Genomic DNA, 22858 nt, shown 5'->3' on the forward strand with positions numbered 1-22858 from the left:
TTGTGCATTCGCCATCAAGAGCACTGAGAGCAAGGTGTGGCCAGCTGGGGGAAGAGAACAAGATGGTCACTATGGTGCTTAATCTGGACTGGCAAATTGATGGGATTTAGAATCACCATGGAAACAAACCTCTGGAGATGCCTATGAGGATTTTTTTAGATTGGGTTAACAGGGGGGAAGAACTCTCCCTTAACCATCCCGTGGGCTGGTTCCATACAGGATAAAAGGGCAGGAGCAAGCCAAGTACCAACACTCATCACTCTCTGCTTTCTGACTATGGATGTCATGTGACTAGCTACCGTGCCTGCTCCCATGCCTTCCCACCACGATAGATTGTCTCCTTGAACTGTGAGCCAAAACGAACCCTTCTTTTCTTACATTCCTTTTGTTGACATTTTCCTAAAAAGAGGAGAAACATCACCAAGACAGTAGCTGAGTAAAGATCCTCCAGCCTGAGCTCCCCAAGGCAGACACACCAATTAGAATACTATTTACACAGCAAAAATGCTTTTGGAAAAGCTAAGGAAGCCAGGGGACAGACCACAATGCCATGAGCAGCCAACCAGAGCCAAAGAGAACCAGATAAACATAGCTTTGAGGAAGAAGAGCCCACTCCTGGGTCCACTCTCCCAGGGCCTGAAGAAAGCCCCGGGAGGATGCCAGGCCTTTCCTTTGCCCAGGTGTCACTCTCTGAGGAAACGGTCTGTGCAACAGCAGAAGGCACCTGCAACAGCTGCTGCAGTCACTTCCATTGCTCTGGCTGGCAAGGGAAGATGCATGGGCTGCAGGGCCCCAGGCCTAGCAATCTCATGCTTGCATCTGGCCTTGGGGAATCTTTTCATTTGGTCCCCATTTCTTCCCAAATGATAAGGGGGTACATGGGAGAGGCTCCTAGACACCCCAGTTCTAATTTTGTGTACATGGGCATCTCCCACCTCAAAATCCCTTGACAGCAACCGCAGAAACCGGAGCAGGCCTCACCAACATTCAGCCCCGGCTGGTGTTGCCCTGGCACTTTGTGTGCCCTCCAGTCAGAGTTACACAGCTAGTGACCAATGCACCACAAACTCCACCTCTTTCCTGAGAAGCCCCAGCACCAGACACCACCTCCCCTGCCCGGTGCAGGCCCTACATAGTAGCTGCAGGTGTCATTCTGGTCTGTCGGTTACTATGATTTCATACAGCAGCATCCTGCTCCCCCACCACAAAAGGCACCCAGGAGTCTGACTTTAACCAGAACCTGTTGGAGTTGTGCTATTGAGTCCCATTGAATGTGCTGGGATCACAAAATACTCTAAGGTGGCTGTCTCTGATAGCCATCAATCCTCATAAAAAGCTACCAGGAAGTCTCCACCTCCCAACATAGCCTAGGGCTTATGTCTTCAATATGTAACTTTAAGACAGTGGTTCTCAACCTGTGAGTTGTGAGCCCTTTGGAGACTTGAACGGCCCCTTTTCAGGGCTTGCCTAAGAGTATCGTGCATATCAAATATTTACATTACGATTCATAACAGTAGCAAAATTACATTTATGAAGTAGCAATGGAAATATGGCTGGCATTCACCACAATGTGAGGAACTGTATTAAAGGGTCACAGAAGCAGGAAGGTGGGCAACCGCTGCCTTAAGGTGCATGTTCAAACCACACCGGGCAGCCTGTTCTAATAGCAGCTGACCTTTGAACTTGCTATGACAGCTGATGAGTCCCTGAGGCGAGAGGCTCTTAGGGTGACATCCTGTGATTCTCACTGAGCCCCCGGCACCCTTCCATCTTGCTGTTGTCCAGCCTCCCTCACACATAGACTGCGGGTTGAACTCAACCAAAGAATGAGGAGGGGCTGACCCAGGTCCCCCCCTCCAGCTGTCAGAGCCTTCCCGTTGGGGCTAGGAGCTCTGAGATGAAGTGGGCCCCTCACCTTAGTTACCTTCTTCTCCAGTGATGTCACCAGGGTTAGCTACATCCTGGGGCCTCAGTTTTATAGGCAGCTACAGGTTCCCTTAGCAGAGGCTGCTGTTTCTCCTACTCCCCCCGCCCCACCACCTTGCACTCCTGCGTCTGCAGCATTGCGTCCATGGTTAATGGCTTCGGCTCTGTGCCTCTGGAGAAGCAGCATGCCCCCTGAGAACTGAGAACGAGCTAGAAGGAAAGTGGCTGCTGCATCTCCTGCCTCCTGTTAAACCAAGGTCAGCCCCCTTGCCTTGTCTGCCTTGCCCAGAAATCTTGGCTTTCTGCACTGCCTGGCACTCCGCTGTGTTAGTCAGCTGTCTGTTGCTAAAAGAAACTATCTGAGGCAGCCAATTTGTAAGGAAAAAAAAATGTCCTTTTTGGCTTTCAGCTTTGGTTCCTGTCTATGGTAGATTGGCCCCATTGAGTTGGGCCTGCCTGTGGTGGGTACGCCACCATCAGCAAGTGTGCCTCAGAGAAAAGCTGATCATGTTGACGTCAGAAAAGCTGGGGAGATGGCTCAGTGGCTAACACCAATGTCACACGCACCAATGTCACACAAGCATGAGAAGCTGAGTTTGGATCCCCATCACCCATGCAAAAAAGCCAAGTCTACCAGTGGTGGTGAGTAAGCAGATGCAGGAAGATCCCTGGGGATTGTAGGCCAGCCAATCAGGCTGAATCAGCAGGATCCGGTAAGAAATCCTGTCTCAAAAAGTAAGGTGGGCCGCTGGGAGTAGTCATGCCTCGATGGTTAATCCGGTGAGTCAGGAGGCAGATGCAGGCAGAGCTCTGTGATTCAGGGCTAATCTAGTCTCCACTGCAGGTATTAGGGCAGCCAGGATTACATGGTGAGATCCTACTTCAATAAAAAAAACAGCTGGAAAGAAACTGAGGCTGACGTGCCTCTGCAACTTCCAGCCTCTGCATGCACGCACACTCCATACACAGACACAAGAAAAAGAAAGGAACAAGAGGCAAGGGTCTCGTATGTATTTGGAGGGCATGACCCCAGTGACCTGAAAGCCTCCCACGAAATACACACACACACACACACACACACACACACACACACACACACACACGCACGCACACACAAAGGATCCACTGCCTCCAATAAGCACCATTCTCAGGACTGAGTCAGCTTTTGCACCAAATTCCCAGTCAGGCCAAAATGGCTTCTGTTGACCTGGAGCCAACAGAGTCTCCTGGGCTTGGTCGGCTTCATTGTTTTGGCCTCAACAGCGATTTGTGGAAATCCAGTGACAGAAAGTGAGTGCTGATGGCTTTAAATGGATCTCTGACAGAGGAGCACAAAGCTAACATCGTGCTTCCTAGAATCTTTGCATCAGACTCCTGCTCTGAGAAAGCAGTTCCCTGAACGGCTCTGCTGCCTTGAGTCACCCTGGAGCACTCTCATCTTGCCTTGGAGAACAGCCCTTCCTTCTCCAGGGTGCCTCTCACAGCTGCACTTCTGTTGGACCTTAACCATCCTGCTTGTTGGCATTTGGTGGCAGTGGCATTCCAGGCAATTTTGAATCACCTACCTCTCCCCCTTCAAGGAAGAGCATACTGGTGCTGTGAAGACAGCTCAGTGTGAAAAGTGCTTGATGCTCTCCCAAAGGACCAGAGTTCTGCTCCCAGCACCCACACTGAGCAGCCAACAGCTGCCTATAACTCCAGCCCCAAAGGATCTGTCTCTCTCTTTTCTGACCTACATACAGAGAGAGTCACATATACACATAAATAAAAATAAATCTTAAAAAGAAGAAAAAGTGCAACTTATTCTTGCAGAGGACCCAAGCTCAGTTCCCAACACTCACAGGAAGTGGCTCACAAGCATGGTGACTCCAGTGCTGGGAATCTTTTTCTGGCCTTTGATGATACTGCACTCAAACACATACCCTTGTATGTACACACACACACACACACACACACACACACACACACACACACACACTAAAAATATTAGTAAATCACCAGGCATGGTGGTGCACCCCTGTAATCCCAGCACTTGAGAGGCAGAGGCAGCAGATCTCTGTGAGTTCGAGGCCAGCCTGGTCTACAAAGCAAGTCCAGGACAGTACAAGTTTCTCCGCGTACAGAGAAACCCTGACTTCAAAAACAAAAACAAATAAAAAAATAATAAATCTCCTAGAAAGAGACAAGACACGTGAATAGCCCCCAGGCCACCATGATCTCATGGGGACAGACACAGACTTAATGTCAGAAACTAAAATCAAGGGACAGAACAAACAGCCCGGTGGTTAAAAGCGCTAACCAGACGACCTGAGTTCAGTCTCTGGAATCTAGGTTTAAAAAACCGAAACAAACCCCGATGGAGTGGGTGATGCACATCTGCAAGGCCACGCTTGGGTGGTGAGAAGACAAGTGGAGACGGGAGAATCCCCTAGAAGCTCATGAGGGCGTCAGTGACAGAATGCTCAGTGCAGACAAAACAAGAATGACTCTGCCCCCAAAAATTGTCCTCTGTCCTCCATGTGTACGCTGTGGCACGTGCACACACACAAATTAATAATAACAACAACAACAATAATAACAACAACAACAACAATAATAACGCATGTGTTAAAATGGGATCAATTCAAACTACTACACAATAAGTTCATAAACCTCAACCCACAACCAGCTCTGAAGGCTGAAACTGAACTATAAAAACAGGCAGTGAGTCCCACCTCCCTTCAAGTGACAGAGTAAAGCCACATCAGTCGCTTGATACGTGATCAGTTGGGTCTGTGGTTACAGGATCAGAGACGCACTTGGAGGAGGAAGAGAGAGCGTTGAATGCTTTCTGTGAGTGTTCCCATAACTGCCTGTGTTCTGCTGCCTGCACTTCCAGACAGCGAGGCCTGGGCTCTTCCTGGATCTCATTCAATATACTTTCCCCACATCCAGGGGCTAGAGAGCCAGGCAAATGCGTCTTTGCCTCGTCACAGGAAGCCATGAGCAACAACTCTAACCCGATTATATTACAAGAAAATTAGGCCACGATGCACACATCCCAGGAAAGAGGACCTGCTGTGTTCCTCTTTCCTGCCAGCCCTTTGTCCTCAGGAGAATTCCAAGCTCTGTGAACACCCTGGGGTGGCCCTGGCAGGGTGCAGATGAGGATCCAATGGGCATGAGGGAGCCCAGGTTGCAGAGGAGACCGGAACCTGCCCGTACCTTATAGCTGCAGCAAGTGACCTCACCTGCAAAATGAGGACACTGTAACATTTCTCACACCAACGATCTGCACGTTACAGACTCAGAAATGAGCTAAGGAGAAGGCTTATTCAGGAGGAGAGGGGGAACAGGGAGAGAGGAGAGAGGCTGCCAACGCAGGCAATCCCCACGGCACATGATTTCAGTTTCCGTACTTCGAGAGTGCTTGGTCAGACAGAGTCCAAAAACATCACATGAAAAATTCCAAAAACAATATGCAAGTTTTTAAATGACTTGCATGATACAATATCGTTAAAGTTGTTGGACATTGTTGTTCTACTCTTTTTGTGTCTAATTTCAAATTTAAACTTTATCACAGGGATGCATACAGAGGAAACTCATCATCTATAAGTCAGGTACTATCTGTGGTTTCAGGCACCCATTTCTTGGAATGCCACCACACACACACACACACACACACACACACACACACACACACTCCTAGAATAAGGGAAATTGCTGTTTCTTGTAGGGGCGATTAGGCTCCCAGCAACCTCACAGTAATGTTGAAATATCATACACACACACACACACACACACACACACACACACACACAAATACACACACACACACACACACACACTGAGGGATAGAAAGAGAGAGAGAGACAGAGAGGGCCATGCCTTTGACTGCTGCCCCAGTTAGCTTTTTCATGGTTGGTTGGTTGGTTGGTTGGTTGGTTGGTTGGTTGGTTAGTTTTTCAAGACAGGGTTTCTCTGTGTAGCCTTCACTGTCCTGGACTCACTTTGTAGACCAGGCTGGCCTCAAACTCACAGAAATCCTCCTGCCTCTGCCTCCCGAGTGCTGGGATTAAAGCATGAGCCACCAAGCCCAGCACCCAGTTAGCCTTAACTGTTCATGTGACACAGCCTAGAGTGGTCTTATAAAGGATTCTGAATTGAAGCTTGCCCTAGATCAGTGGTTCTCAACCTGTGGGTCGTGACACTACCTTAGAGTTGCATAATCAGATATCCTGCATATCAGATATTTACGTTATGGTTCATAACAGTAGCAAAATTACAGTTTTAAGGTAGAAAAGCAAAATAATTTTGTGGCTGGGCGTCACCACAACGTGAGGAACTGTATTAAAAGGGTGGCAGCAGCCTTAAGGAGGGTCATGTCAGGGAGCACTATTCCTTGGGCAGAAGATCCTGTAAAAGGATCTAGTTGATAATGAGCCAGCATGAGCCAGCAAGAGCATCTCCCACGGTTTTTTGCTTGCACTTCCTGGCCTGTGAGTGAGTTCCCTGATTAGAGCTTATACTACCTGGACTAGCAAGCCAGCCCGCTGTCCAGTTTTGACTTCCTCCCCTGATTTCCCTTCATTATGGACTGCGATCTGCAAGTATAGGCCAAACAAACTTTTTCCTTCCCCAGTTTTTCAGCACAGCAGCAGAATAAAACTAAAACAACTGCTAAGAGGGAGCTAGCCCCGATGCTGGCCCAGGGCTGCCATGCTGCCTTCCCTGTCACCTCTGTGGCTGGCCCTGGATGTCTCTTTTCCAAGCCAATGCCCAAGCAGTCAGTCCATGGTATATACAGAAGAGGTTCCCAGTCATTTTGTGAACTTGGCTGAACTTTTATGCTGATTTGATTTTTTTTTTTTCATTTGCAGATCCTGCAAGGATGCATGCATAGGGAGGGACCCAAGGCCCCAGGGTGGGAAAAGAAAGATGCCTGGAAGAATGGGGGAGGGGTGCAGGAGCAGGTCAGGGAGCACCATGGATTTATGGCACAGTACAAGTGGAATCTATAGACAAGACGTGGGGGCAGCTAAGACGATGTTGGTGGAGCTGGAGAGACGGCTTAGCCCTTAAGAGTGCTTGCTACTCTTACAGAAAACCTGGCTTTGATTCCTAGCACCCACATTGGGCCATTCACAACTGCTGTGACTCTGGCTCCAAGGAATACATTACTCCTCTGGCCTACACGGGCACTGTACTCAAGAACACACACATACACACACACACACACACACACACACACAAACAAAAACAAAAAAAACCACTAGTGCCTCTGGCCACACTGGGCCAAACAAACTGCTGCAAGCTCAGTTTGAAACAGTACTTGTGCCATTTCTTATAGAGCCGTGGGTCATACTCCAGACTGGGAAGGCTTACCCATTCAGGGTTCTAGGGAAGACCAAGCTGTGCACTGGGCTCTGGGGAATCTGAGTTAGAACTCAGTGCTATTTTTACAGGTACCAGTTCCCTGTGTGGGTGGGAATTAGGTCCTTTTCACATTTCGGCCTGTCAGCCAGAGTCCACCCATCCTGCCTCTAAGGACCACCCCATGCCTTGCTTCCAGACCAGCAGTGATGGATATATCCTGCAGCATCCTGACTCCCATGCCTTCTCCCACTACTAGTTGAGTGCTGGCTGTTCTTTAGGGTGCATGTGACTGGAAGCATGTCCCAGCAAAACATCTTCCTCTTTTCAGATCCACTGGTCAGTAACCTTAGTCACATGTGCAAAGCCCTTTAGTCTTCTGGGGAAGAAGGCTCAGAATAGGTTCTCGTCACAGGGACATGACAGAGCCTCTGGCCACTGAGGTGATGACAGTGTCATCTGTTCCACGGGACTCTCAGGTGAGTTGTCCATCAGACAGCAGCGGATGCACAAGGGCCGGCTGCCCTTTCATTCCTGCTCAGAGATTGTTACCCGTCCTGATAATGACAGGGCTGGAAAAACAGGCTCCTGGACTTCAAGGACCTCTCTCGTGACATTTGCACAGAATCCTGCTCATCTCTGGACCGGATTTTGTTGAGTCTTTGTGCTCCTTGGTAGAGAGAGCCTTGCATGTGGCCCATCCCAGCCTGGCATTGTTAGCCAGTAACAACGATCTTGCTGGAAGACCCACTGTCTGCCTGAGACACACAGACCCATGTCCAGAAGTGCCTGTTCCTTGCAAGGAAGGGCCAACAAGGCGGCCCACTCTGTTCTCCCAGCAACGCTGTGTTCTGTTCCTCTGAAGTTCTGAGGCTCACTTGGCAAATGCAATATTGATTTTTTTTTTAACCTGGCGCCGCTTCAGATCAGCACGGTCCTCTGTGTACTTGTTGCCTCCTGCCCTTTGCAAGGGCTGACTGAGGGGCAGGAACTGAGAGACTCCATCACCTCCCTGGCACAGACCTCCACTGTCTTCCCTTCCCTGGCACAGCTCTCTAACTGCTGCCTCTTCCCTTGGCCCAGCCCTGCGTCTGCTGCTCTTCCCCAGCCCTCTACCTGCCTCAGGCAGCTGTACAGTGTGGAAACCGCCAGCCTCCACCGTGGGTGCTGAAATGTGCGCCCATCATTGCTTGTAGGCCTCCCGCCCAGACCCATTTCCTCTGAACTTCGTGGCTCCTGTGGCTGCTCTCACCTGAAGACTTCCTGTTGCCTAGTAACCTAAGCAGCCCTAAAAGTAGGGAGGGATCTGCAATCCTGGCAATTGAGGAAGGGGTAGGAAGGGCGGGGAACGTGCGGGGCGCAAGAGGCGAGGAAGAGGACCTAGCGCACAGAATCCTGCTGGAGAGACCTCCTCCACCACACCATCTCACCTCGTCATTGTCACCACAGCTCCACTGCCCTGCTCAAAGCCAGGGTCCACCTCATAGGTCAGGATTCCAATCCTCAGAGAAGATGGTGGAGCAAGGGGAGAGCCGAGGAGAAAGGATAAGTGTCGATCTCCACAGGAGGCCTTTGGCCAGGCTGGTCTGGAACTGAGTCACTGTGTCCCAGCACATGCTGGACCTCTCTCTATGGGCAGAGCTCGAAGCACAGAGAGAGCCCTGGTGAGTCAGAGGAGGTGGCTCAGGAACACCAAGTGAAAGGAGTAGCCGTGAGCAAGAGGGCCGTGAGGGCTCTAGGCAGGGGCATGCTGTCAGCCTCTGCCACAGATTAACCCAGAGCCAGAACTAGCTCAGAGAGCAGCAGCAGCTGAGAGAAGCCACTTCAAGGCCCCTGGTACCCAGCAGGAGAGGAAGGGAGTGGGGGTGCGCTGAGCTAGAGGAGAGAGAAGGAGGGAGGGAGGTTGGGAGGGAGGGTTGGGAGGGAGGGGAGTATCAGCTCCTGGGAAAGCACACGGCCACATTCTGGGAAGGGGCTGGACTGCAGAGAAATCAGAAAGCCAAAAGAAATGGGAGCTGGCCTCACAGCACTAAAATGACAGGAATGTGGTGACATAGTTTTCGGTGACCTGCAGGAATCTCACAATTTGCAACCGTATGAAGGAAAAGTCTCCCTGATGCTCTCACACTTCACACTGCTTTCAAGATGGGGCCTCCAAGATCAGTGAGGGACGGGTGGGCCTGAGGACACTGAAGCCTGGCCCCACACACACACGCACACCCTGTGTACAAGGTCCAGCCTGGCTAGGGCTGAAGGGTAGACCATGCCTAACACTGTGCTAAAGAAAGACCAGCCGGCATTCATCAAAGCCCAGATGCTGCCAACAGAAAAAAAGAAAAAAGAAAAAAAGAAAAAAATTATTTTAAATTCTGCTGCCTTCTTCATTGGGGTTGGCTGGGTGCCAGGTGGCCTAAGAGTGGCCAACCTCCTCCTAGAATTCACACTCTTCCAGGTAGCCTTCATCCTTTCCTGGAGAGCTTTTTTTTTTTTTTTTAACAGAGAGAGGTGAAATCATTTGGCAAGTCTTAGAAGATAAAGAAAGGCTTGAATTCAACTTAAAAGCAAGGCAAGTTCCAAAGGCCAAATGTAAATTTGCTCTAGGTCAGAAACCAAAGCCCTGATACAGTTGCCAGCACCCCACAGTCCCCTGCTGTCTTCGCAGCCAGCTAGGTAACTCTTCCAACTTCATATACCTGAGGCTTGCCATTTGAAATCACTGCCTACCACCCCCCACCCCTGCCCGTCAAGTCATAAAGCTCCCATGGGTCCACAGGACCATTCAAAGGGACCTATTCCTGGAGCTGTTAGAGTCAGAGCCTGCCCTCCTACTCCACCCCCCACCCCCACCCACCCTCAGTAGCCCCAACAGGCTAGGTTCAGCCACCTAAGCTTTGGATCAGTAATTAAATCAACAAGTGGTCGTGAGAAGCAGAGAAAGGAGATTTTATTCAGTGTGGCCACATCAGAGAGAGGAACAAATAAAGAGGTCCAGTGACCCCCGTTGTCTTTCTCTGGGGTCTTGACATGAGCTTTAGCTTCCATAGCAGCAGGAAGCAAGCATAGCTAAGCAGCCCTGACCTGGGTGAGGTCCTGCCTACCACTGACCCGCCTCGATGCTCTAGTCTGCTTTGCAAGGTGGCCTGATAAGGTATCAGAGCTGCTGTGTGAGCTCTTTTCCAGGGAGGCAGGTTCCTTCTCTGGCTTCTGTCTCACCTTCCCCCAACATGGAATTCTTGGGGGAATTCTAATTTGTTGGGGTCAGATGTTTCAGTAGTCTGACATCACAAGAACCTCTCTTTAAAATAGCTTCTGTTCTGTCCTGTCAGGATAGCCACATCCCCAAGCGAAAAGTTCAGGGGACTGATACCCTGGAAAACACCAAAAATCTTTAATAATAATAATAATAATAACAACAACAACAACAACTAGTTTTTTAAAAATCTATTCTCTGAGTTGCCCTCCCAGCCTTGCTTGGTTTGTCAATGGGTGTGCTCTTCATCTGGAAGTGCACTTCCACTGTGCCACTGGGGTGAATGTGTTAAGAAAGTGCACAGTGACAGGATTGAAACCTTTATAATTACATAAATGGCTGAGGTCCTTCTGTGCTGTCATCTTCCTGGGGAAGGAGACACTGGCTCCCTGAGTAGACACTGCTCTGTGTAGACAAGGCTGCATGGTCCTCCCAGAAACTCCTAGTTCTATTTTATTTTCAATTGTCTTGATCTTTTTTTTTAATTGTGTGTGTGTGTGTGTGTGTGTGTGTGTGTGTGTGTCCCTGTGGGCAGGGGACACACTTACTACAGAAGTCTCCTTCTGCCATGTGAGCTCTGGGGACCACACAGGCCATCAGGTCATCAGGCTTGGTGGCAAGCACTCTGCCTGCTATGCTATCTCAAAGGCCCAGTCACCGGTTCTGTATCCGGGGAGTGTGCCAGGGCAAATTTTCCAGCAATCATCTAATGCTAAAACATGTTTCGTAATAAAAGACCAGCATGGCTGACTTTCACTGCACCTGGGTGGAACCACAGGTTTGTTTTAGACGCTGGAAGCTGCCTGAGTGGGCACTGTTAGCCACTAAGCCATCTATCTGGTCCCCGCCACCTTTTCTTTTTAAGACAGGGTCTCTCTCTCTAGCTTAGATGTCATCAGAGGCTAGGCGGACTAGCCAGCCAGACTCAGGAACCCTCCTGTCTCTGCCTACCCATTGCTGGGAGTATATGCCCATAGCACCTTGCCCAGATGTTTTAACATGGGTTGTAGGCCTTGAACTCTTTGTCTGCAACATGCTTACTGGGTCAAATCTCCAGCTTCAGCTGTCTGTCTTGTTTGGCCAAGACTACATATCCAGATTGAAAGAAAGACTCACAGCTGCATCATAAACGTGACCGCGCATCTCCACTCCTGTGCTCACTGGAGTCTTCAAAGTCACTCAGTACAAGGGAGCTGCAGGAGACTGCCCACTGCAAAAGCAGACACGGCGTGTGCATGTGTGTCTGAAGGAAAGCCTGGAATGTGTCCCCGCTGGGCCACAAGGTCTCTCAGTTTTTACATCGTGCATGTTTTCTCCAAATGGATTTGCAACATCTGTAAATGCAAACACTTCCCTCACAAAAGCGGGTGTCTTTCCAAAATCAGCCTGCAGCTTGAAAGTTGCAGGCGCCTCAAGCATCCGGAAGTGCCGTGCAGCAGCTCGATGGTGGCCCAGGAATCAGACTCGGCTCACGCGTTTACTCTGTGGCTCACCTGTTGTTGTTTTCCTCTTCTTTTTTAACCATTTGCTTTTGTCATTCAACATTCATTCGGTGCTTTCTTTCCAGAGGCAGAGCATTGGGCTCAGCGCTCATGTTCCTCACCTGGACACGTACGTCGTGCTTAGCGTGTACCTACGGTTCACCCATGCATCTTCAGCAATGGTCACTGCAAGTATGGAATGCAATGAGTTTACCAACACCATACCCTTGAGGGATGGATAGGGATGCGGTTTAGTTGGTAGAGTGCTTGCCTGGGTCATCCCCAATACTGCACAAAATGGCGTGTGGTGGCCCACACTTGTAAAAATTCCAGCACTTGGGAGCTGAAAGCAGCAGGATCAAAGATTCAAGGTTAACTATCCTTAGCTACAAGGTAAGTTTGAGGCCATGCCCCAGCCTAAGGGGGGAAAAAAAAAACTACGCACCATACAATTTATTTCCTGCCCTCTTGGTCAGTCCATTATAATAACATTAGCATATATGTGAAGAAAAAGAAAAGAATCTAGCACATATTTTGGCCACCCTCACTCCCCCCCACCCACTAGCCATTCAAACCTGCATTCCTACTTCTCCCACCCCTCTACTGAAAATTCTTGTCTCCTGAAACTCTAACAGGTGGCCACAAAGGGCGGGCCAATCAGAGAAAGCCAAGTTTCCTACCGGTCGCCAACTCAAATGTTCTACAAGGGTCTGCCAGCTTGCAGTGTTCTGCTGAGTTCATGCATTTCAGGCCACTTCGTCCTGGGGTTATTACGCCCTCTTTGTTTTTACTACAGCACACTATGGCAAGAGGTCATTTTGCCAGCATGCAGGGCTACTCCCCCACTGCAAGACTCCCCCAGCTGAGAAAAATTAGATAAAGCGCCTAAGTGAGGCAGAGGTGATATTTAGGCACGAACGTAGCTGAATTCTTTCTCTGGAGTTGGTTTGGAGCAGAACGGGCATGCTTTCCTTACAGGAACTGTCGTCGCGCGCGCGCGCGCGCGCCGGCTCCTGCAGCTTTCCTGTTGCCTTGTACAGGCTTCCAGAATGTGGAGTTTTAAAAATGGCACTCAACCGGCAAACCAGCCTCCCTAAGCACTGCTGGTAAATCAGCCCAATAGCCTTCTTAGAAAAACAGCACCTCACCCCTCCCTTCCCCGAAGACTCCTCGCTGCCGGGCAGCAGAGCTGACAGCAAGAAAGCCCCATGTGGGCTTCCCCCACCAGCCGGCTTGGAACTCATAGTGGGAGCCAGAGGCATTACGCTAACAGAAAAAAGTCCTCTCACTGGGACATTTCCCCCCAGATCCTTCTCAAAAGATAATCTTGGCTCCCAAGCATTTGTCCTCCGACTTTAAAAGGAATTGTGGATAGCAGCAGCCCTCGCTGATGTAGGCAGAAGCACTCAGAATAGGAACTAGCAGATGCCCACCCCACTCAGACTGGCTCACGCCTATTTATATAGACAGTGCCTTCCAACGTCTGCTAAGATACTGTAACTTCCATCACAGCTGTGACAAATGATGATTCATACTTAAAACGCAGTCACTGGTGTCATATTTGATATTAATACTTTAGTAGCGTGGCTTTGTCAGAGCAATTAAAAGGAGAAAGTTCCTGAAAGCAAGAGCAACCCACCCCCATCCAGACACCACCAAGGGCAGAGTTGCAGAAGGCAAGCTCATTGTATTGGAAGGCACAGGGCCTCCCTCAAGCTGTTCAGATAAGCAGCTGTCGGAGGCAGGGGTGGGGGAGGGGCGCAGAGGGAGGGGAGGTACTGGAAGCAGAAGTCACTGTTATCGGATTGGATTGCAAGCCCTGAGCTCCTGCACTGGGATGCCTTATCTCAAGTATGCTCCCTTCTTGCAAGTTTAAAATCTTCCTGAACGGGAGAAAACTGTACTCAGGCCCACGTTCTCCCCCCTTACTGCTCGACAGTATCCCTCCCCCAGCCCCAGGATGCTGCAATTTCTTGCCCAGCAGAGAGGTGGTCACAGGTGCCATAAGCTCCATCGATCACTAGAAACACCCTTCACCCCCTCCCCCTGAGATAAGAGTCCCCGACCCTCAATAAGAGGCGTACGTTTGTTTCAATAAGTTTATTGTGAAATTCAAAGCTTCCACGATAGCGTCCTTTAGAAAATGAAAGCATTGCCCGGGATCTGCTTTTGAAAGAGCAGTGCAGCCTGCTTAGTCCGGCTCGCTCCTGCAGCTGGCCACTCCTGCAGCTGTACCAAGTCCAGGCCGCCTGAGTTGCCTTTCCCCTCCTTTCACTGGAAGGCTGCTGAGTCACACCTGCCTCGCCAGTCGGTTCTTCCCGGCCCTGCGGCCAACGGCCCTGCCTAGGCCTTCCTGTCCTAGCAGCCTCTCCGGACACTGGCAGAGTCCTGGACTCGGAACAAGGTGTCCCCGCCGCCGCCAGGCCCCCTTCTTGGGAGGCCGCGCTCCTCGTTCTCCAGGCAACACCAAGCCTGCCAGTCTCCATGCGCACTCGAGCGCCCTCGGAGGGCTACTCCAGAGCCAGCAGAGCGCTAGAGCGTCACCAAGTCGATCAGACCAAGGTCCCTGTTGGGCTGTCACTCGGGAAGGGTGATGCTGGGTACCCAGTCATTGAAGCTGCGGCTCTCCTCGCAGAACAAGCTGAGTTTTTCCAAAGCAGGGTCCTTCCACGTGTCCTCATTAGGGTTCTGGGTTTATTAAAAAAAAAAAAATACAGGGATTAGCCATGCTTGTCGTTGGCCAGGATGGGTTGGGGAAGACTGGCGTTGGGAGGCAGTGGCAGCACTCACCGAAATGAGGATGCAGTGCAGGTCTCCTGGCGCGCCAGCCTCATCGTCGGTGCCCACGATCGCCGCCAGCCGCTGCACGTCACCCACGCGCACGATGTCAATGCCGTTCTCGCAGCAGAACGCCTGGATCAGCGTGAAATGGATCTGCAACGCTATGTCGCCCTCATCTTCTTCATCGGCAGCCAGCACGCAAAAGGTCACATTGTCAGGGTCCCTGCAGAGCAGATGGGAAAGGACAAGGTCAGAGTCGATGCCACCCCCGGGTCTCCCCGCCACGCCAATCCCCAAACCCTGCACACCGTGCCTTCCTATACTCACACATTCAGGACTTTGGCGGACTCGTAGACGCCAGCGGTCAGACAGCCCTGGCGCTGCGCCGACAGCAGAAGTTCGTGCAATGCTTTCCCGGCGCCCTGCATCCTGTGAAAGAACAAGCGCGGTGAGCGGAGACTACCACGGGGACGCGGCGGAGATCCCAGACCTGACCTCCAAGTCCCAGCTGGCTCCTTAGCCTAGACCTGCCTGGCGCCAGCATTCCTGCTTCCCAACTCCAACCTGGCGCCCACACACCCGGATCCCCAGTCCCGACCTGCGCCCACACCTCTGGCACCCTAGTCATGATCTGGCGCCCTCATTCCCCATCACCCAGTCTCGACCTGGCGCCTGTACCCCCCCCTACCCCCACCCCCGTTCCCTACTTCTGATCTGTTTCCTGTATCCTGTAGCCCAGGCTCCCCAATCCCGACCAGGTGCCGGCACATAGACTCTTAGTCGAACGTAGTAATTCTGGTCCCACCGCCTCGACACCTCACTGCCAGACAGTGCATGGCTCCCACCCTGCAAACTTCCACCTGAAAAAACGTTACCCGACATGCCCAACTTTCGCCACCTCGAAAACCCACCTGGCTGTGCTTTCCGGAACTGTATCCTGGCCACGGACTTCTTCCAGAGTCATTGTGCGATCCACGAGCAGCAAGTTATCCAAAAGTGAAGAGTACGGAAGGGGATCCGAGCGCAGAGAGAGATCCGCAGCAAGCGATCCTCGCGCCCACCACTAGCGAGTGCGCCCGGCACGGCTGCGAGAGGCCTTTTATAGACAGACTCCTCCCGCCGCCGCCAGCTGGCGGGAGGCTGTGCTCTCATTGGCCAGCGCCGGCTTTCAGATGCAAATGAGGCGGCAGGCCTGCGGCTCGTGCCAGAAGGCCACGTGGGGAGGGGTGCGGGGGATGACACAGCCTCAAATCTGCCGCTTTTGTCAGGGTGTTACCAGGCAGACTGGAGCCTGCAGATTTCATCTCGCCTTTTTTTTTTTAATCCTTAAAAGGAAAAGGGTTAAAAAAAAACGTGTTTGCTAATATGATACTGGAATTTGTAAAATGCACACATTGGGGAATGTAAAAGCCTTTTTTTGCACTTATTATTTTTTTTTTTTTGGCAATCTTTCTAATTTTCAATTTGAAGTTTATGGGGCTGTTGCATTGAAACCGAAACTTAAAAGTCAAAGGTTTGCAACTGCAGCTGACACCAGGTCAAGTCGGCCACTAGCACTCAGGACTCAGCCAGCACCTTTCAGGGTCCCGGCTGCAGGGTCTGAGACCCCCACCCGACCCTCACCCATCCCCCACCCCCACCCCACCCCTGCCCCTGGCAGATCGCTGCGGGGCTCCGGCAGCAGGGACCAGCAGATTGCTGCCGGCACACGCGGCTCGTTTGCATTTCTATACGGGGCACACAAAAGAGGAGGTCTGGCGTGTGGCAGTTCGCGGTGGGGACAATCGACGCTTTCTCTTTCATAGCAACACTGTCCACCTGCCGCCGGTGGGGTGGGCAGAGCCCCGCCGCGCGCGGGGGTCACAAGGTTACCCGGCGCGTGGGGGTCGGAGCCGCGTGCCGCTCCCCCGCCCCTGGGTGCACACCTCTTAGACTTATCCTGGCTGCTGGGATTGTGATGCGCGCGTGCCAAGCCTAGGAGAGAGTTGTGAAGTACGCAGGGCTATTGCACCCGAAACCCTGAGGTTCTGGGGTTCAGATTCCAGGAGCTCGGCACACGCCGTTCCACAATGCTTTTCTCAGGGCGCCGCCTACAGGCCGACCTAGAAAAATCCAGACCTCCTCACCTATCCACCACATACAGCCTCGGGTGGACTTTCCAGGAGGTCGTGGCCTGGGGCACCTCAGGCACCGAGGATACTGAGCAATACGCGCATCAATTAGAATTAGGGTAACGCCTGCACCGAGCGCCCCGAGGCTGGAGAACCTGACACCCAGGACTGATGAACTAAGAATCTGGTTAATGATATTTTGAAATATTTCAACTAAAAAAAAGTACTTTTTCCCCCTGATAATACAATAAAATAAAACGCGATCTTGGGAAATTTCTGAACTTGTCATTTGTCCTGTGACACCTGCACAACCAGGCTTACAGACTGCTCACCTGCAGAACACGATACTCTGGGCGTCCTTATCTCTCTGTGCTACAGGGAAATGTGTAGTAGGGGACCCCTGAAGGTGAAGGTTCTCTGTTGAGTGAAAGCCTGGGAGACTGGCTAGGGCACGAGCGCGCGCGCGCGCGCGCACACACACACACACACACGGTAATTTCTCCTTTTTACTGGAGCGTTCTTCAGACGGGTGGTGAATATATGCACTCAGTGTTAACTTTTGACTCCTTAAAGACACACACACACACACACACACACACACACACACACGGTAATTTTCTCCTCTTTACTAGAGTGTTCTTCAAGTGGGTGGTGAATATATGCACTCACTGTTAACGTTTGAACTCCTTAAAGGACGTTTTCCTGCTGCACGCTGAGGCTGTGTGTTTGCCAACGCCAAAGGCCAGGCAAGAGTTCGGCGTCTTGTGCCTCCCAGAGGCGTCACTGAGAACTGCAGGAGCCGGCCCTGTGGTTTCATGGTTCCTGCGTTTGATCTGCGAGGTCTCTCAAATTTTCAAATGCCCTTCCTAATAAAATACGGGACTTTTTATTGCTGTTGTTGTTGTTTATTGATGTTTTGTATTTAATGTTATTTATTTACTTATTCACAGGGAAGGAGGACGAACTCAATCCTGATGTGACTTGATGAACTGGGTTGAGTGGGTAGGGGGCTCCCCTTTTCTGAAAAATAAGGGAGCGGAAGGAGAAGGGAGGGGTGACTGGAGGAGAGGATGGAGGGGGCTATGACCAGAGCGTAAAGTGAATAAAATATGTTTTTAAGTAATGAAAAATTAAGATGTTGCTCTTTTCAAAGTTCCAGCACCTCTTCCTCTTCTTCTTCTTCCTCTTCTTTTGAGACAGAGTTTCCCAGTGCAATAGCACTGGGTGTCCTGGATTCACCTTGTAGCTCAGGCTGACCTCGAACTCACAGAGACCCACCTGTCTCTGCCTCAAAGTTTTAACACTTAACTCTCATTAAGTTTCAGATCCTGAGGAAATAAAAATCCATTTGATATCTTAGCACACACCTGCCGCTTCCACTTATAGCTAGAAAAGTGCTCACTTACCAGGTTGCAGGAAACAACTCCCACCACACACACACACACACACACACACACACACACACTGCCCCTGCGCCCTCCTAGTCCCTCCCCAACAGGAAGGCCGATAAGGCTAGCATCGGATTAAGTATTAGCATTTCCAGACCCCGCCCCCACCCAGTCTGGGCCAGAAGAGATGATTGACAAACCCCGAAGCTAGTCTACTCTGCTGACATTTTCAAAGTATCCGATTACAGGAAACCCTCCTTTCTGCTTCACGTAGCTAAGCCCTAGTGGTCCCAAAGTCCCCAACTCAATTAGGAAAGAAAGGTTGGGCAGGCTCTCAGGTCTCAGGCATTGTTTCTGAACTCCAGACTTTCCAGTGGCTACACTCTCACTAAGTCCCTAAACCTTAACAATGCAGGGGACAGCCAGCCTATGAAAGGGGAAGTTTCACATATGCTCTGCTTTTGAAACCGTTTGTAGGTGGGGCTAGAGCTGGGTGGGTTAGAGTGCTCACAGAGTGTGTGCATCGAGCAAGAGCTGGTTTTATAAGCCACGCATATAAGTACATCCTGGAGTTCAAGATCATCCTTGAACTAAATGGGATCACCAGCCTAGTGTACCTGAGGCCCTATCGCAAAACTGAATTCGAATAAATGTGTAGGAACATTTAGAAGCCCAGCTACTTGGAAGGCTGAGAGACAGGATTCCTGGGTCCTGGTTAACAGTTACCCTGGGCGAGCCACAGAGTCCATCCCTGCCCCAATCTCTAAAATTAGCAAGCAAATGTCCTCTGTAGATGTTTGTTCCTGTAGCGTATTCTCTCCGTGAACTTCTGCATGGCTTTGCTAGGAGAGGGACTGGTGGAAGCATGCCTCATTTGGAGGAAGATGGAGGTAGGCCTCTGGGCAATAATAAACTTTGCGAGGCATTCACTCCCCTGTGCATTTCTCATGTCATATGCGTCCGGAGTGTGCACAGAGAGCGACCTTAAACAGCAGGTATATGCCTGTAACCACACAAGCCAGTACCCAGGACAGCTGGACCAAGGCTGTAAGACCAAAGCAGGCTGAGGAACCCCAGGCCCTATGCAGGTGGAGTGTCTTTGGCTGTCTTTATAAAAGCCAACCTCATTGACACTTTTTCAAAGTTGGCAGCTTCCACAGAGAAATGTGGACCCTTGCCTTCTCTTGGTTAGCTGGCCTTATGCACCCTTCTCAAGACAGGACAAAGTCTTTGGTTGTTTCCAGAAAAGTGTTTCCCCCGAGATCTGCAAAAGGTGAGTCTGCAACCTGTGACTACAGTAAATTTATTTTAAAGGAAAAAAAAAAAGAACTCATTATGCAATACATAAACCTCAGCAGTGGTAGCACCCCAGCATTTAAAGGGTCCATCAGCCCTTCCCACCCCACCCCCTTCCCGGGGTGAAATGCAGATTTACAGGTGGGGACATTTCACCAGACAGCTAAGACAGGAAACAGGAAATAAAAAGGGAAGCCCTCACACAGCAAGCCGGACATCCGTGGTGAGAGCTTTCTGGAAGCCGCAATTATTCTTGGCTGTGCACTTACAGAGCATGGGGGGGTGACAGGAGCTCAGGCAGAACCTTTGCTGTCACAGGAGGCTTGCCATGGGGGTGACAGGAACGCAGGTAGAGCCATGACTGTTAGAGATTTGCAAGTCATTCCTGAAGTCCCACTTTCCCTTCCAACAGTAAGGAAGGATTTGGGACGCCAGTCAGCCACTGTCTGATGATGCAGGGACATAGTACACCCTATAGAAACACCTCTTCTCATCCACAGGTGTTCTGTCTTCCCAGCCATCCTATGTGCCAGAACCGGCTGAGCCTCAGGCTCCCCACCTAGGAACTGAACTTTGTCCCACGTGCACCAAACACCTTTGCTCTTTCTGCACTTCAGAGGGAATGCCTTCTTTTACTTTTTCTTTTTCTTCTTCTTCTTCTTTTTTTTTTTTGAGGGGGGGCAGGGAAGGGGGGGTCATTGTTTAATTGGATTTTGAGGGGAAAAAAACAATGTGACAGGCAGGCTGTAAATCCTGGCAGCTGCAGGGAGGAGGGAGGTGGAGAGGAGGAAGAGAGCGAGCTATTCTTCTTCAGTTAGAGACCAGGAAAGAAGGTTCAGCTGCCGGGAAAACTGAAGCAGCTGCATGGGGCAGGAGAGAGGGAGAGAGATACAGATTATGCCTGGAGGCCGGAGTGTGGGGCAAGCTTGGGGTTTGGGGCCTGTGTCTGGAAAGAAAAGGTGGAAGGAGACAGTCAGGTTTTACTCAGAAAAGCTCTGTTCCTGAGGGGTCTTCTAAAGTGGCCCCAGGAACCCAATGTAGTCTAGAAATGAGTTTGTTGGCATAGTCAGATCTGGCTTGCTGGAAGGGTGGGGGAGACTTGGTGGCGGGCATCTTCGTGTCATCCTAGTCACACCAAAGTGCCACATCAGGCCTGCAGGCACATGTCGGCCCTGCCAACCGCCGTGGACCTTTGAGTTTTTGTTAAATGTTCTATTCTGAGAGTGAAAGGTGTGTGGACACACAGTGACAGCTGCTCTGAAAACTGTAACACATAGTGTGTAATAGTGGCAGCCACAGCAAACCCAAGCTGCAAACTTGCCTTCTGCTCTGAAAGATAAGCTAATAAAAACATGCAAGCCCTCCCAGGATACTGGAGGTCAAAACTAGCAAAATTCCAAGGTTCAGGGACTGGGAACGTAGCTGGGTTGGTAAAACACTGGCTGCACAAGCTCCAAGACCTGAGTTCAGTCCCCAGAAGCCACATGGAAAAAGCCGCTTTTAATCCTAGCACTGGGGAGAGGAGAGAGGGGCTTGCTGGCCAGCTTAGCTTGATTGTGAGTTCCAGACCAGCCAAAGGCTCTGTCTCAAAAAACAAGGTGGATGGCTTCTGAGAAATGACACCAGAGGCTGGTTCCTGCTTCCACATGCAAACACAAACATGTGCATCTGAACATGCAAGACACACATGCATGCACACATATAGTGCATGTAAACATGTTTTTGTTTTGATCCCAAGTTGGGATGGGGAACAGATTTGTGAGAGAACAGGTGATGTTTATCCACTTAGAAGTCGAACCACTTTGTGAGGGGGGCGGGGCTTGGTTTTTGCCAGCTAAAACATATCCTAGTACAGACTCTTAGAGGAGATAGATAGATAGATAGATAGATAGATAGATAGATAGATAGATAGATGAGATAGATGAGCCCCACCAAGAGGTGAGGGGTTTTTTTTTGGTCTTGGTATTGCTTGGCTGCTCATGGCTCCACTTCGAGATGCTCCTAGAGAGAACCGCTCCAGCAAAGGCTTCCAGGCTCCTGGCTCCAGCTGCTGTTCCAGGTTACAGCAGCAACTTTGGCTGAATTGCTAGTCTGCTGAAATCCTGCTGACTACACCAGGGGAATCGCTCCCAGGAACTGAATTCAACAAGGTCTATTTCTCCTCTTCCCATTAACCTCTTTTCTCTCCCATCTAGGACAGGTGGGTTGGAAGGGAGATATATGCATTAAAGAACCCCAAATAAAGTAGGTTTGGAAAAGATTGAAGACAACAGGTGGCGCCCAATGTGCTTTGGGCATAATGGGCAACCTAACTTCTAATGTTGTGAAGGAAGATACAGGTCTTGAAGAATTAGAAATGTTGTTTCAGAGTGTCAGCAAAGTCATAGCTGCTGTTGCAAAGTTCTTTCCTCCTTTATACCCAGAGGGAAATTTTTGTTTGTCTTGGTTTTTGTTTTGTTGTTGTTGTTTGTTTTCTTTGTTTTTGTTTTTGTTTGGTTGGTTTTTTGTGGTTTTTTTGTTTTGTTTTGTTTTGTTTTTTACTGTATAACATTTTTTTAAAAGATTGGAAGAAAGGCCGATAAGATACAAAACCCGGAAGGGTCAGTAAACTCTATCATTATGGAAAAGATTGAAGACAACACACACATGCACCCACAAGCACACACACGCACCCACAAGCACACACATGCACCCACAAGCACACACACCTACACAGACAACCAAGACTCAAAGCATGGCTCAGTGCCTATTCACTCTGACCTAGTGTGAAAGTTGAGCACCTGTTTTTTGGAGTTTGAGGTTGGTTATTTTTCTGTTGTTTATGTTTATGGTCTATTGTTCATTGCTGTGCATTAACTAAAGGCACATGCTAGGCATGATCTCCACCACTGAGTTGCACCCCAGGCCAGTACCAGATTAAAAGCGAGTGCTCTCATTTGTGGCCCTACTATGTCCACTTTTATGAAGCTTTCCCAAAGAAAAATCATTCAAAGATGCACCCAGCAAGGAAATGCACAGAGGCCATAAAAGATGCTGGAGGAATCCCAGGGCATAGAGTAATGGCAACAGCACTCCCAGAACATTCCATGGCCCGATACCACCTCATGGGCACAGTAAGAAAGCAGCTGTGTGATTCTGATTTTGCAAAATCTTGAGTGTGTGTGGCTGCTAGAGCATAAACTGTAAAAAATAGAAGCAGTCGCTGCATCTCTAAAGCGGCAAGATGATTCACCACTGCTTATTTTCCTCGGCTCTCCTACGGTTAAGTACCTC

The 22858-nt window shown here is 50.2% G+C and overlaps 1 protein-coding gene across 1 annotated transcript; it reads right to left on the bottom strand.

Annotated features, from left to right (window-relative positions):
• Positions 1 to 14094: 14094 nt before the first annotated feature.
• On the bottom strand, positions 14095 to 15872 carry GADD45G (growth arrest and DNA damage inducible gamma). The gene is made up of 4 exons (XM_084795694.1): positions 15702 to 15872; positions 15118 to 15219; positions 14800 to 15013; positions 14095 to 14697 (listed from the first exon to the last, which is right to left on the bottom strand). The coding sequence occupies exons 1-4, from the start codon at positions 15752 to 15754 to the stop codon at positions 14587 to 14589; spliced, it is 480 nt and encodes a 159-aa protein (XP_084651820.1). The 5' UTR covers positions 15755 to 15872; the 3' UTR covers positions 14095 to 14586.
• Positions 15873 to 22858: the final 6986 nt, after the last annotated feature.

The sequence above is a fragment of the Acomys minous genome, assembly GCF_964271855.1.
Source record: "Acomys minous genome assembly, chromosome: 9".
NCBI classification, from domain to species: Eukaryota; Metazoa; Chordata; class Mammalia; order Rodentia; family Muridae; genus Acomys; species Acomys minous.

Coding starts and splice junctions, on each gene's coding strand:
- GADD45G (XM_084795694.1), bottom strand. CDS start 15,754: ATGACTCTGGAAGAAGTCCGTGGCCAGGATACAGTTCCGGAAAGCACA. Junction 15,014..15,117: donor TCCGCCAAAGTCCTGAATGT/GTGAGTATAGGA, acceptor TCTGCTCTGCAG/GGACCCTGACAATGTGACCT. Junction 14,698..14,799: donor TGCACTGCATCCTCATTTCG/GTGAGTGCTGCC, acceptor TAATAAACCCAG/AACCCTAATGAGGACACGTG.